Here is a 14,389-nt window from a genome sequence, read left to right on the forward strand (position 1 = left end):
CAGGAAAAACAGTCAGGAGCTTCTTAAAGATTTCAGCTAAAACATCCACCACTTGCTTCCAATTTTCTATGTATAAGAGAGCAGAAAATGTATAAAATTTGCTCCAAATCTGCTTTATTTGTAGTAGGTTCAAATACAGTATGAGTATCATATAAAAGTCAATATTTATAGTAATTGTTTAGAATTTAATTACAATAAAAGTAACAAAGAAATCAAAATAAATCATGTTTGTACAGTACCGGTAGTTTAAATTGATTTACCCCCAGACAAATTTCTTCTGTTTTTTCTTATTTATTACACTTAAATGTTAGAACATCAAATCTATTTTAATATAAAATATATCAAATGATTATTTCATTTAATAAGGGCAAAAAAAAGACACATAAATGAACTAACCTAAAATTATAAATGTAGCAGCACAGAGACACAATCAGTGCTTTTGGAACAGAAAATATTTTTATTTAAAAAAAACATGAACTTTTTTGTGTTCATATTCTTATTTCAATATGTAAACAGAGTACAAGGCTGAAAATAGATTTTATAAAAATGCTTAAAAATACTTACTAATTTAGTGCCACACCAAACACCAGTAAACAAACTTCACCTACATTACTTTATTAACCCGACTGTGTGCTCAGAGTTCAATACAATCTGACAATCCAAAAACAGAAGCAGCAGAGCCCGTGTGAAAATAGCTATAGATAGAAAAGTTGAGCGGCACAAAATAAGTGACAAATACAGATATTTCCAGCACTTAGAAAACTCGTGTAAGTCTGCTGTTTAGTTATACTGACATTTGCATAATTCTGCAGCGCTAAGTATGCTGTTTGAAATCTATCACAGGTAGTTTGGTCCTATGTTACAAATGCAACATGAAAATAAGCAAAACATCAAAACAATAGAAGTTTTATGTTAACATCTAGCAAAAAGAAAAAACAGAAAGGCAGCATCACTGTCCCTTTAAGCCACGGCATTTCTACCCTGGCAGTAAACCTCTGTTTTAAAATATGTATGTGTTGCATACATATGCAAGAACATTGCCTAAAAATGATGGATAATTTTTTACCAAACAGTAGAGAGCGGACTGTTATGTGCTCAAGGCCAAAGAAAAATACAAACAAGGCACAAAGAGGATTAAACAAAAAAGATAAATCAATCAATCAATCAAATTTTATTTGTATAAATAAACTTTATTAAAAATTTATTTATTCCTGATTGAGCCTTTAAAAAGGAAGCAGATGCAGATAAGAGGTAACAATAGATTGTTTTCTGTTTAGTATTAAAAGTAAAAAAAAAAAAAGTGTGTTGCATAATTTAATTTTAGTGTGAAAATACAGTTTGGCAGAAATTGTATTCCCACCATACATATTTCAAAATCCTTTAATAAACTAAATTCTAACATTTTCTTTAGTGGAGCATTTTTAAAGTGGCAGTATTGTGTAAAAATTGACTTTTTTGAGCTTTACTTCATGTTATAATGTTATTCCCTCATCAGAAACATAACTGGAGTGTAGCTTTGATTCTTTCATGCATGTTTGAGAAATCCTTTAATCTCCGCTGGCAGCCATTTGAGTTTGCAAAACGCTCGCTCTCACTAAGCTACATCTTTTCCACTCAGCTCCTCCAGACGAGCGGCAGCAGCAATTAGAAAACACCTAGTAGAGCTGCACATCTGCGGAGTTCATCATGCAGATGCGTTACACTGAGCTACTTCTCAGTGTAACGCTGGTAAAAACATTGTTCCGAGTGTTAATGGAGAAACGCTGTTGTGATGACGTGCTGAAGGTGGAGTCTCGGAAAGAGCAAGGAGTTTCTTAAAGAGACAAAGCCCCAATTTCAAAGCATTATATTGTGATATTTTACATATACAGCCTTTTTATAACAACCGAAGGTGACATAGCTACTTGATGGTGCTATAAAATGCACCTATGTGCCTGCAAAATACATAATACTGCCTCTTTAAAACATGATTGATTTGGAGCAAATCTCTTCCTATGCAGATAAGCTGGTGTAGTCGTGCATATGTCACTTGCAAATTACTCCTTTTTTTTGGGCTCTTCGATGAGCTTCCCCTTGTTGTACTTCTGTCCAATTCCATAAGGTACATGTGCAGATATGGTTCCCAGCTCATTGGCCCCCTCAATGTGGAACATCTGGTCGTCGAAGAAGATGTGAGGTCTGATTTTCTGCAACAGAGGGCCTTTGGGAGCCCCGGCCAGAAAGAGGGCCTCATCGATCTCCAGGCCCCAGCTGCGGAGGGTCTTCAGGACACGTGCGCCGGAGCTGGCCGCGCTGCGGGCCGTGACCAGGAAGGTTCTGATCGGGCAATTCAGACGCTCGTTCTTGGCATAAAATTTTCTCTGAAGCTTACCGAGGGCCTCCAGGAAACACTTTAATGGACCCTGTGAAGCACAGAATCAGGTTAATGTCCCGTAAAATGAGGAGTGTGACAACAGATATATTTTAAAAAAGCTAAGAATTTATTCCTCTTGAACTTTAAAACCACAAACTTAACTTCTTATTGGGATTTTGTAGTGATGCCCAAACTTTTTTTTTTTTTAACAAATAAAATCTGAAAAGTGCTGCATGCACCTGCATTCATACCTGAATCAATACAGTGATTTTTAAGTGTTCACAAAATTTTCAATTGGATTTACGTCGGTCCTTTGACTGGGCCATTCTAACACATAAATATGGCTGTATGTTTTTGTTTGTCCTATTTGAAGGTGCAGTTCAAATTTTAGCTCCATCAATCATCCCATTAACTATGACCTGTGTTGAAGTAAAAGATAAAAGTTACTGTTGTAATCAACTCCTTGCAATTTATTTAATAAGTGCAAGGCTTCATTTCAATGGGTCTGTATTATTTGATCAAGTTGACTGCATATAAGATACATAATTTCTTGGAAAGTGCTTGAGAGGTCATTTGTAGTAAATCTGCACTACATAAATTTAATTAAATTAATTCAACTCCAAATTGTCGTATTGGGTTTTACTGAGATTTATTCAAAGGTGTAACAAATAAAAATGGGCTGAATACATATGCATGGAGCACTTTTTGCAGTTTTATTTGCAAAACCTTTGATTACCAATGTATTAGTCCCTTCTTAATTATGTGCTACGTTGTCTCAGTTTATCCTATAAAATCTCAGTATAATTGAGATTTGTTGTTGCAACCGGATACGGTGTGAAGCCATGACAGGGAATGAACAGTTTTGCATAGTCCTTTACAGCAGGTTAGACAGGTTCATAACTCCAGGAGTTAAGAATCTGACAAACCTGTATCTTCACATTCAAATTGGTTATAACGACAAGAATATACAGTAGATCTGTGTGCAAGTTCAGACATGTATCACAATTTACTGATGAAGAGGGAGAATATGACTAATGGAAGAAAAAAGAACTTTCAAAGTTGAAGCTGCAACGAAAGTCATTTTAAAGCTATGTAAAAGAATATGAACACTGGGCTGACATGTTGCATAGAGTCATGGCATTTGTGTTATTTTAAGAAGACGTGTGATCTCATTTTTACAGGTATCAGACATGTTGCACGTAGATGACAGTGCCTTTTTACCTGAGCCAAAGGTTTATTCTCAAACTGTTTCTCATGCTCAAAGAAAGTGTCGAGGCCGTGCTTCTTCACAATGATTTCTGACTCGTCTGAGAAGAGGACGGCGTCACCATCAAACGCCACTCTCAGCTGAGTGTCGCTCAGATCGCTGTCCTGTTTTGGCATAAACATGGTGGCTGCAGCAATCCCTTCATGGAGGAAAGAAACGGTTAAAAAAAACCTGCTGATGTGAATGTTCTGTTCTTGGAAGTCTGCCGCAGGCTAATGTCAGTCCTATATTTCATTATAAGATGTTTGAACTGACGCTCAACTTCAGGTTTCAGCAACCACCTCCGTGGATTTCACCAAAATAATGGTGACTCACAAAAGCTTCCCTACCGCTTGAATGTTTCCACATTTTGCAATGTTATGATCACAAACTTCAGTGTGTCTTTCTTGTTTTCTTTTCAGTTTCTGGTTCTTTGTGGTTTTACATCATTTCGGATTAAAAGCAGCAAATTCTCACATTTAACAATTTGAAACTAGTAAAAATACACCATATTTGATCAAAAAAAAGAGAGATATTTTTATCAAGTATATGCTAAGTAAATTTTTAGATTAGACTGGAGGAGGCATAAAGTTCAGCCTTTCTGTTAACCAACTTGCAGAGCTTTACAAAGCCATACAAAGGCTGAGAAAACAAATGGTTACTATGGAGATTTGATAATACCTATATGCTACTTTTTCTGCATGTTGCCAACAATAACATGAGAGGATTCTTTTCCCCCACAAGACAATGTCTTGGCCCCCATTGTCCTGGGGGGCAAAACAAACTTAGGGCCACATTCAGCCTTGTTTATCATCTCATTTCAGATGAGAACAATAATTATTTTTTCAATTTCCCGACACTCCATCTTCTTCACCGTCGTGTTTTCTTGAATTTGATTGTGATGTATGTACGATTAGAAATACTTCAGTTTCATTTAGCGTAAAGAAATCTTTAGTGGTGAAATTAACTGTGACACTGGTGATTAAAAATTATTTCATAATGCAGGATATTTATTTTTTACCAACATAATAAATTTGTTGGAATGAAATGTTGATTTTTCAGTGTGAGATTTATGCAGCTGTAATAAAATATTTATTTATTTTCAGGGTTTTTGTGAGGAGTGCCAATAATTATGGAGGGGAACAGTATTAAATAAATATTTAAAATAAAAGTTTGTGTGTCAAACGTTCTGGCTGTAATAAAAGGATATCTCCTCTTACCTGCCTCTATTGCTTCTGCAACTTTCTCTGGAGTTGTTGAGAGATAAAGGTTTGTCATGTAGGCCTTCAGGTAACCTATAGGACTTTTCCCTCCAGTCATACAGAATCTCTCTATGGTCAAACCTGAAAGAGCATCAAATACATTAGATATGCATGAAGAATGAAACCCCAGTTCTAATGAGTTCCCTTCTTGATTATGCCTGCTGATGTAGCGAGGCGGTGAGACGTTGCAGAGCTGAACGATTAACAATGTTTGGTTAAGAAACGCAGCGTACCGTAGTGATTAATGCTGTTAATGAGGCGCACGCCGACTTGAGCGTGGTTGTTAGTCATCAAGACGATGTCAAACAGTTCCTCGCTGTCTGGGTAAAGCTTCCTAAGTCGAGTGTTGACATTCATGAGAGCCTGTAACACATATCAGACCTTCTGAACATTCAAAGAAAAGAAAGCATATTGAGTTATTGTGTTACATATGAGGTAACAGGTATTACAAAAGGTTTGCCATACTTTCCTGTTTAAATAAATTGCACAATATATGCTCTGACTGTGGAAATAAAGGATTTTAGTGAGTTTGGAATCATGTATTTCCTATATTAGATAGACATATTATACTATAGAAGCAGTGCAAACGGATGGACGGATGGATGAGATTCAACTCAACTCATGTTCCACTTCTGGTTACAAAATTAGGTCAGATGTTTTCATAATGCCGCTGTCAAACCAATGAGTGACACCTGTCTCAATGTTGTGCCTACCTTAAAAGAGGAACTACAATTCAACTGACAAAAAAAGAGAAAAAAATATACAGTATATATATATTGTCGCTTGATGTGATAACCTTCAACTGTGGACTTATTTATTCCAAGAAAACAATTGCACAATAAATGCACAATAATTAACACACAGAGGAGCAGCATCGAAAACAAGACCAATATGAAAATTCACAATAAGAGAAAAAACTTATTATGGGAGTCAGAGATTGAAAAGTAGATACCTGTTAGGCTGTTCAGTCTATTGGCAATTACTTTGCAAAATACTCTAAAAACTGTTCCTGTAATTGTGACTGTAGTTTTATGATGCTCATAAGTTACTGACTCCCAATGAGATAATCATAAAAGAGTTTGATTCTTTTGGTGTATTTGAATGACTGGGTCACATCAACATAACAGGTGTGGCAAAGTTACAATAACAATTTCGACCAGTTTATGGATGGATGAAGATGCTCTGTTTAACAGCTTCTTTTTTTCAATAAAAAATATAAAAACACATGTTAGTATTGTCTTTTATTTTTGGACAATCAATAAAAAAACTTGAAGCAATTCTGTTGAGCTTTTACTCTTCTGTCACCAAAAGCAGAAAGGGCACCAAAACTTGCTTAGGGTCCAACATCCCCTTAAATACGCCCCTGCTAAGAAGTTAAACTACATGGATAAAATACTTTAGTTTGGTGAGCAGCACCAAGACTGATGGCTTGTTGCCAGTACCAGTACTAGGCTACACCTGGGCTGCCTTAAAAGGGCCCACGCCGGAGTTACAGCTTTTTGCCACTCCCTGAACGACAGGCCTACCTTTACGAAAGGGAAAGCAGGTCCTGTCTTTAACGGATCGTTTTCATGTTCCACCTGAAAAGCGACGTACTTCTCCACTCCTTCATCCTCGAAGATTTTCCTCTCCGCCACCATGTTGAAGAGGGTGCGAGAGGAGACGGCGATAGTTACCGCATACTGGGGTTTGGGCTGACACAGACAGAGGACGACAGAAAAACCATTACCGATATTAAACTAAACTACTTTAAAAGTCATAATGTTAGGGATAAGTAATAAACTCACCGGCCTTGGTACTCTTGTCTTTAGATTGTCAAAGAAAGCTTTAGCTGCTTCCCAGTCTTTTTCCTCTTCATTGTCTTCGGTTGCTGTTTTTTCCTTTGGCTTAATTTCGCTCATTTTTAAAAAAAATAAATAAATAAAACTGAAGAGAGTCGAAATAAAATCTAAAATAAACTCAACTAAGTAGCGTGCAGTACGCTACAGAATCTCTGTTGCACCTACTAAACTTTACGGAAGTGTAAGTAAGGAAGCCCGGTGGGAGTTCCTACTAGCAGTGACGCAAGTTGTCATGACAACACTTTCACCGCATGGTTATTGACTACCACAGTAACACGTTCTATAGACTGCTGTGTACAACTACGGTAGTAATTTTTTGTAATAAACTAGCTTCTTATTTATGGAATACCCTAATAATGAATAACTATTGCAGAAGAAGAATCTTGTGCAGGCGAAACTGATACAGACGTCACAATAAAATGGAAACAAATTAATTAACACACTGAAAGAAACTTTACTTAAACTCAACTAAAGGTAAATGTGATCATTTAAGCAAATGTTTAATACTAAAAAAGAAGGCATACTTTGGTTTTGCATAAGGTCGTGAGCCAATTAGAATTGCATGGAAAAAATGCAGAGAATAGAACTTTATTGGCCTTTATGCAACATTATTGTACAAAGTTAATAATGCACATCGCCATAAATACAACATCGATAATCTTTAGTATGGTCATGGCAGTATCATGCTGTGGGAATCCATGTACTACAGGAAAGCTTGACAGAGTAGCTGGATGGATCTAACTACAAGACAACCCTTTATTGGAAATGTGAAAATGTTTCAAGGGGATATTTATGCAAGACAAGATTATTTGTGTAGAGAGCAATCTTGGAAGAACTGTAAAAGGCTGCAAAATACTAAATATTACCATTTATATAAATTACATTTGAACGCAGAATTATAAGATTATACAGCAAATAAGCAAGCTGCACTTTTCTTAATGTGAGAACAGTATCATTCTAGCAATACGTGCAAATATATTACAGAGGCAACTCTAAGACATGCACAAAAAATTGCAATAATTTGTAAGAAAAATAAAACAAAATAAAAATAATGTTAACAATAATGGACTAAGTTGTGTTGGTCTATCACATAAAGTCCTAAGACATTATGAAGTCTGTAGTTATAAAGTGACAATAAAACTGGAAAAAAAAAGTTATGCTTTTGCGAGCTACTGTATACGTTATTTAAATATTCCATTTAAATGTTTAATACAATACGGGCATCTTGGAGCGCTGCTCTCGTTAAATCTTTAATTGCTTACACAACCGTGACTCACACACAAACACATGAATGACCTCCCTCCTCCTCTGCTGCACCCCCTCCACCCAGCAGTTGGTTGGTAGAGTCCGGGACGGAGCATCATGGCGATTGACGGTAAGTCTGCCTCTCAGGTACCAGCCCTCATGTTAAACTTTACTATGAAACAGAATCAGAATTCTTCTCTATAGATGATCGAGTCCGATTATTTCTGCGGCCGGTCTCCCTCTTGATCCACGCGGCAAGAGAGGCACCGCAGAGCCGGGGCGCGCGGGCGGCTGTAGCAGCGCGGGACGAATGATGCTGAGAGATGCGGACACTTTGGTGATGCAGGACGGTTGTGATCCGTTTGTGGGATGCTCACGTGAAGTAATGCGACATGTAAACAGAGACGGAGACAGTTCCGTGGGGGCAGTGTCACAAGTAAAAAAAATATACATTAGGAAAACGTTTGTCCAAGACACAACCACAAATAGAGAATAATTTAAATATATAATGTTAAGCTGCCGCTCTGCGGATGAATGAGATGGGATCTCGTCCCCCCAGAAAACAACGCTGTTAGTTTAAAATCACTCTATTTCATGACTGTGTGTGCCGTTTAGCTCCTTTTATCAACACTTAGTGTTTATAGTGAGTACCAGCGTGGCGACGAAGAGGTCTTCTGTAACTGAAATTCAGCGGCTGAACAGTGTTAATGTCACGTGTGGCCATGCGTGCATGTTGGATGAGTTTAATGACGACCTGCCAGCAGTGTCACACCTTTAGAAAGACAACATCGTTCTTCGATAGTCCATTCATTGCTCTTTTGCTTTGAGTACACACTTTAGTCCGAAGGATGTTAACAGGGGTGGTTCTTGCGTGATTGGCGCCCCGGGTGAACCGGAGCCCCCTACCACTTTGTAAAGCCTAGGAAGCTTTACAAATAAGAGGGTAATGTGAGTTGACTAATTAAGGTTTGAGCCACAATCCCGTTGGAAGAGGAGTGAAATAGACTGAATATCTCTAAAATATATACCGTAAAGTGGATACATATCTTTCACATGTTGCATAGTAAATGAAGAAATGTAGAATTACCTAAAAGAAAGCACATTTTCACTCTTAGGCTACAAAAATTGAGTATTTATTTTGTGATGTTCTCTTGTGTTTTACTAAATTTCTGTTTTGAGTATTTCTGCCACTTGGTGCAGTATTTAGATTTTCTGGATTGGTTTCTTTTTAATTAAGTGAGTACAAGGAAGGAATAGCCTACTCTGACAATACGTACACTTTGTTAAGTTGAGTGCAGAACCAGGGCCAAGCGCTAGCAGAGCAAACATTCTGGTCTGACACGTTTCTCATGTGTTCCCTTGCTAATGCCACCCTGGGCAAGTGCCCATGCGGCAAATATGAAAAAACGCCACTGCTTGTGAATAATTTTAATAACAGAAATAACATTAAATATTTGTAAAAGAAAAAAAAAACCCTCATACCTCAGTTTGGTTAAATGCAATAAATACATAACAACAAGCTCTTGCTGGGCTTTGAATGTGCCAAATGTCATAAGGTTCAAGACTACAAAGTGAATTGTATATGCACATGTGCAGCACTTTAAACTACTTGTTGGCTTATCTAACCTCAGTGACCTTTGTGTAGTCTGCAAATGTAAAAGACTATGTAAATGATTTAAAAACAAATAGTTATGACACTAAATAGAACACAGTGCAAATAAGGCCAAACTGTTTTGTTGCAGTCTCACAAGCTTGGACTACTTTCTCAAATTCAACAAATGAGAGAAGAGAGCCTTAACTTTGACTTAAGATATACTCACTGCTGGCAAGAATTCATTCTGACTGGCAAGAGTATAAGTCCAGAGGTCTGATAATTAAAACTTCCATTTCTTTTTGGGATTGTCCAAATAAAAAATAAAAAAAAGTGTTCACTGAATGTCAGACAAACGTAATACTACAGAAACCCTAAACAATTTAATATTCTTAACACTAACTAAATATGAACTTCGTAGTTAAAGGAACACTAGCTGGTAAAGGAACAAGTAAAATTTTGTGAATAATTGCAGTTTATCAAATACAATTATTGACATTCCTGGATATATCCAAAAGGGGTCAGTATTTGGGTCCAAACCCCTCCATTCACTAAATATTATTTTTGTAAAGCATATATCTTCATGTAAAACCGTTTGACAACTCCCTGCATTGTGTATCATTTTCTGAGAAGTGCGACAAATAGTATATGTAGCAGGTGTGAGTTATGAGGCTTAAATCACAAAACGATTTGAAAAAGAATCCATGGTGGACAGATTGAACTGGAGATTAAATTACATACCACTGGGTAAGACTTAAAGAATGGTGTTTAAGCTTATTTACTATGAACTGCATATTGTTAAATGCTATAAAAATGGAAAGAGAAAATCAGCATTCTACTGTTTTTAAACAGTTTCAGAAGGAGACAACAACAACACATTGAATAATGATATCCCAGCTGCATCCATGGATTTCTAAAACAAGTTTCAGCTTGCTGAAATATATTTTATTCATATAAAGTACATACATTTTTTAGGTGTTTTGATTGCAAAGTTGTAATGACATTAAAATCATTCCCAGGATCCTTGGCAGGGTTATTTTAGGTGCAGTACATTGAATATAAGTCTTTAAATATTATTTTGGATTAATAAAAAAAATCGTTCAGCTAGGGAATAAAGTACATGTTTTGACAGTTCAATCAGTAATCCTGTTTCTTTAGCTTTTTTTTTTTATTTCTGTGTATTCCAGGAGGGGGGAGAAACTGTGGTGCTCATGAACTCATCTGTGCTAGACGAGGTAAGACCATGTCTTCAAAAACCTTTACCAAGTTTTTTAACATCCTCGTTTATTTACAACATTTTACTGTAAATAAATGTAGATTTTTTATTTTTTTTTTACTGTCCCCAGAATACAGTGTTTCAGTGAATTATGTATGCCATGTCAAGTTTTGGTTCGCCTCAGCGAAAGAAGGCAGCTGTGTGTGTATGATTTATTCAGCATGTAGGTTTTGTTTCGTTCCAGGTGTCCATGTGTAAGCAATGCTTCCGTATTCTAAACAGCCACGCTCCTTAAACTGCATCATTCTCTGCTCCAAAGACTTCAACCTATATTTATTTTTACTTTAACTTTACAGAAATCTGACAGATTAATTACACTCCCTTGTTTTCATTCTCGCTGAGACGAGCTCACATTCCTCTGAGGGCATTATTCATTTCAGAACGCTTCGGTGGCTGCGTTTTCACGTTTGTTAGACAGCTTCGAGGAGTCATTAGCTGGAGAAGCAAGCTGATTGAATCCTGAGGCTGAGCTCAGAGTCCTAAGTTAAACCTCAGTTCACAGACTAATTTAGCTCGGTTTTCCTTGTTTACTTTGTCAGGTCAAAAACAAATTGAACACAAACACTTATGAAGGAAAGAGGGGCATCACCTCTGCTGGCAAAAGAGATGTTGAGGATCATATAAACTTCTCCGCTTTCAAGTGTACATCGATGAACGCTTCAGGTTACCCCAGGCCTCTGAATTATTCAGCTGTTGTTAAAATTTACAAAGCAGAGTGATGTATGAAGCGTCATCACATCTCTTTAGCGCCAGTGCCATAAGCTGGAAGTTTTTAACAGACGGCTGATGTGCCCACCGCTGCAGAGGTCATGCTGGCTCAGTCGACAGTGAGAGTTGACACGTGAACCTTAAAACCACTGGATCTGATTAGGTGTGAGGGATTTATTACATGCGTGGTTACCTCAGAGGTGGATGCCTTTGTTTTAAGATACAAGCTATATCTGGATTATAACACAATTGCGGTTATAAGGTAAGACCGTCGCTTTATTACCTAACTTGTGTTTTGCCATTCTTTATGATTGGGCATTGATCATTTTTGGCAGAGTGCAGCAGGCATGCTGTACTACTTGAAAAAGCTGAAACAGTGTCTTTCCTGTTGCTATGGTGAGAAAAGTCTGTCCATGCCAAGTTTAGTTCACTTTCACTGCAGTTAAGGAAGATCACTACAGATCTAACATAACTGCTTATTTTAACCAGGCTTCGTAAGTTATTTTAATCAGCAACGCTGGGAAGCATAAGCAACATGTTAAATGCTCTATTTGAATATTTTGGGTTTGACTGGAAGTAATATTTGTCTTCAGTGTTAAATGAAATATTTTATTTTAATTATATTTAAACATTTTCATTTTCTACATTTTCAACAAAATCTGGTAAAATGTTGCCTAGTGTGTGTGTGTGTGTGTGTGTGTGTGTGTGTGTGTGTGTGTGTGTGTGTGTGTGTGTGTGTGTGTGTAGGTGTGTGTGTGTGTGTGTGTGTGAGTGCACCTAAGGCACAAAGCTCATGTTGAGAGGTCACAGCAATTTAAAACAAAGCTAGCATTTATGAAAACGCATTTAGCGTGACTATATAGGATAACATGACATGCACAAAGGCAGGTGCAAAGGATAATTTGGTGTTCATTCTTCAAAGGCATTTTAGAAATGTCCCCAATTGAGACTATTTTTACTGAAATCAGTTCCAGGATCCTTGGCAGGATTTTGTAGGAAGCAAAAAAAAGTCAAAAAGGTGTAAAAAGTTATAGCCAGTCATTTTAACTTAATACATTAAAAACTGAACTCATTACGGATTTTCATATTACAGGTGTGTGTGTGATCGGCGTGTGGGTGCGTGTGTGTGTGTGCAGGGGGAGAGAGGGTGTTTTCCAAGGACAAATTGCAACAATTCTTAAAGCTCTGAATTGTCTTAAGGTCAATTCAATCCATCACTAATTTGTTGATCCATTTCACGCAAACATGCAACTATTTTGTTCTTACCTATTTTCACTTCATAGAAATAAATCTCAGTTTAGTTTCCTGAGTCAAGAAACTGAATTATAAACATGCAGCAGCAAATATAGGTGAACTACTGATCGAAACATCCACTGCAGAGACACTTCCGTCATTTAGGCAAATTAATTCTGGAATAAAGCATTTTCAGCAGTGAAAATGATCAAAAATACACCATTGTCATTGGCTCCAAGGTTTTTGTCCATTAATCCTGCAATATAGTTCCATACTCTACCTGAAGAGTTTAAATAAAGAAGTCAAAAGCCCTGATATAATTTCTCTGCTTAATTATTAAAATGTGTCAGTGTGAGTTTAAGCTACATATCTCAATATATTTCAATAACTAAACAAAATAACACTTCTTATTATAAATTTTGTCTAAAAAGTATTTTTCTTACTAGCTGTTCTTTCTTTTTAACGGTTAAGAATGCTGCTCACACTGCAGCTAATTTGCTTGACAGTCTCCTAAATGATGGTCCAATCTGATTTTTCGGGCTTTACTGAATCTACTTTTCTGTTAGATACTGCTCCTTTGAGACTCTAGTAAAAATAGCACAGGGCTGCCTGCTTGGTTACATGAAGTGTGGATGGCCTACATACACCGCCGCGGCTTATGTCTGCCTAAGAGGAATAATGGTTGATTCAACTCACAGCAGCTAATGCTCACCATTTTGACTGAAAAGTTTAGACTTATTTCAGTGTGAGCTGTTTACTTTTTGAAATAATAAATTATCAATAGATGATTGTTCTTACAGTAACTCAAGTTTGTGTTTTATTATTGCTCAGCTCTAAGAAGATTTTCCGCTTCTTTAAAACGATTTGGTGTAAATTTTTTTACTGCAGTGTTGCATTTTTCTAAGTTTTTTTTCTTGTTGTCTTTCTCTTTTTCTTGTCTGTTCTCCTCTTCTCTTCCCCAGTTTCTCCTGAACTACTGGGTGTTTTGTCTTCCATTGCAGCCTTCGTGGCGTTGATGGCTCTGTTTTTTCTTTACCTCAGCAACAAACTGTCTGTGCAGAGTCCCGACAATCTGTCACATCTCAATGGACAAAAGAACCCCCACCAAGGTACTCAACACATTTACAGACTGGCCATATGAGCAGAAATGCTCTCAGTTATTGGTTACAAACATGCTCACAGCGTGGGGGATTTACAGTTGCAAAGATAGTCTGCTATACCTGGAGAAAATACAGAAGAGCAGTGACTTTGCAAAACCTCTAAAATGAATTAAAATACCAGAAGTGAACTGGTCAACAACAAAACAGTCTCCTGTATTATTTATAAGTCTATAGTGTTTGCAAGACAGAAGTATTTTCTTTCAAAGAAACACATAAACTAAAATCAACAAACGAGTAGCTTCACCTGAAGAAAATTTAACGTCTCCACCCAGACTCCAAAACCAAATCTTAACTTTGGGGTAATTTTGAAGAGAGTTGTGGGCAAGAATTGTACTCAAAGTCACATAAATTTGGCAAACAAAGTCTACATCAACAAATTAGTTTAAAGGTTGCACACCAGAACCACATGGCTGTTGTAGTTTTTTTTTTTATCAACACCAAACTCTTTATGGTTTAGTTTGGCTTTCAATTGAA

General features: G+C 36.9%; 2 protein-coding genes across 2 annotated transcripts; one reads left to right on the top strand and one right to left on the bottom strand.

Annotated features, from left to right (window-relative positions):
• Window positions 1-437: 437 nt before the first annotated feature.
• On the bottom strand, window positions 438-6,889 carry LOC114158808 (cytosolic 5'-nucleotidase 1A-like). Its single transcript, XM_028040683.1, has 6 exons — window positions 6,649-6,889; window positions 6,388-6,555; window positions 5,095-5,224; window positions 4,820-4,942; window positions 3,575-3,759; window positions 438-2,402 (listed from the first exon to the last, which is right to left on the bottom strand). The coding sequence occupies exons 1-6, from the start codon at window positions 6,760-6,762 to the stop codon at window positions 2,037-2,039; spliced, it is 1,086 nt and encodes a 361-aa protein (XP_027896484.1). The 5' UTR covers window positions 6,763-6,889; the 3' UTR covers window positions 438-2,036.
• An 876-nt stretch (window positions 6,890-7,765) lies between these two features.
• Window positions 7,766-14,314, top strand: LOC114158240 (synaptotagmin-14-like). Its single transcript, XM_028039582.1, has 3 exons — window positions 7,766-8,077; window positions 10,726-10,773; window positions 13,718-14,314. The coding sequence occupies exons 1-3, from the start codon at window positions 8,065-8,067 to the stop codon at window positions 13,894-13,896; spliced, it is 240 nt and encodes a 79-aa protein (XP_027895383.1). The 5' UTR covers window positions 7,766-8,064; the 3' UTR covers window positions 13,897-14,314.
• The last annotated feature ends 75 nt before the right edge of the window (window positions 14,315-14,389 follow it).

The sequence above is a fragment of the Xiphophorus couchianus genome, chromosome 15 (assembly GCF_001444195.1).
Source record: "Xiphophorus couchianus chromosome 15, X_couchianus-1.0, whole genome shotgun sequence".
Taxonomy (NCBI): domain Eukaryota; kingdom Metazoa; phylum Chordata; class Actinopteri; order Cyprinodontiformes; family Poeciliidae; genus Xiphophorus; species Xiphophorus couchianus.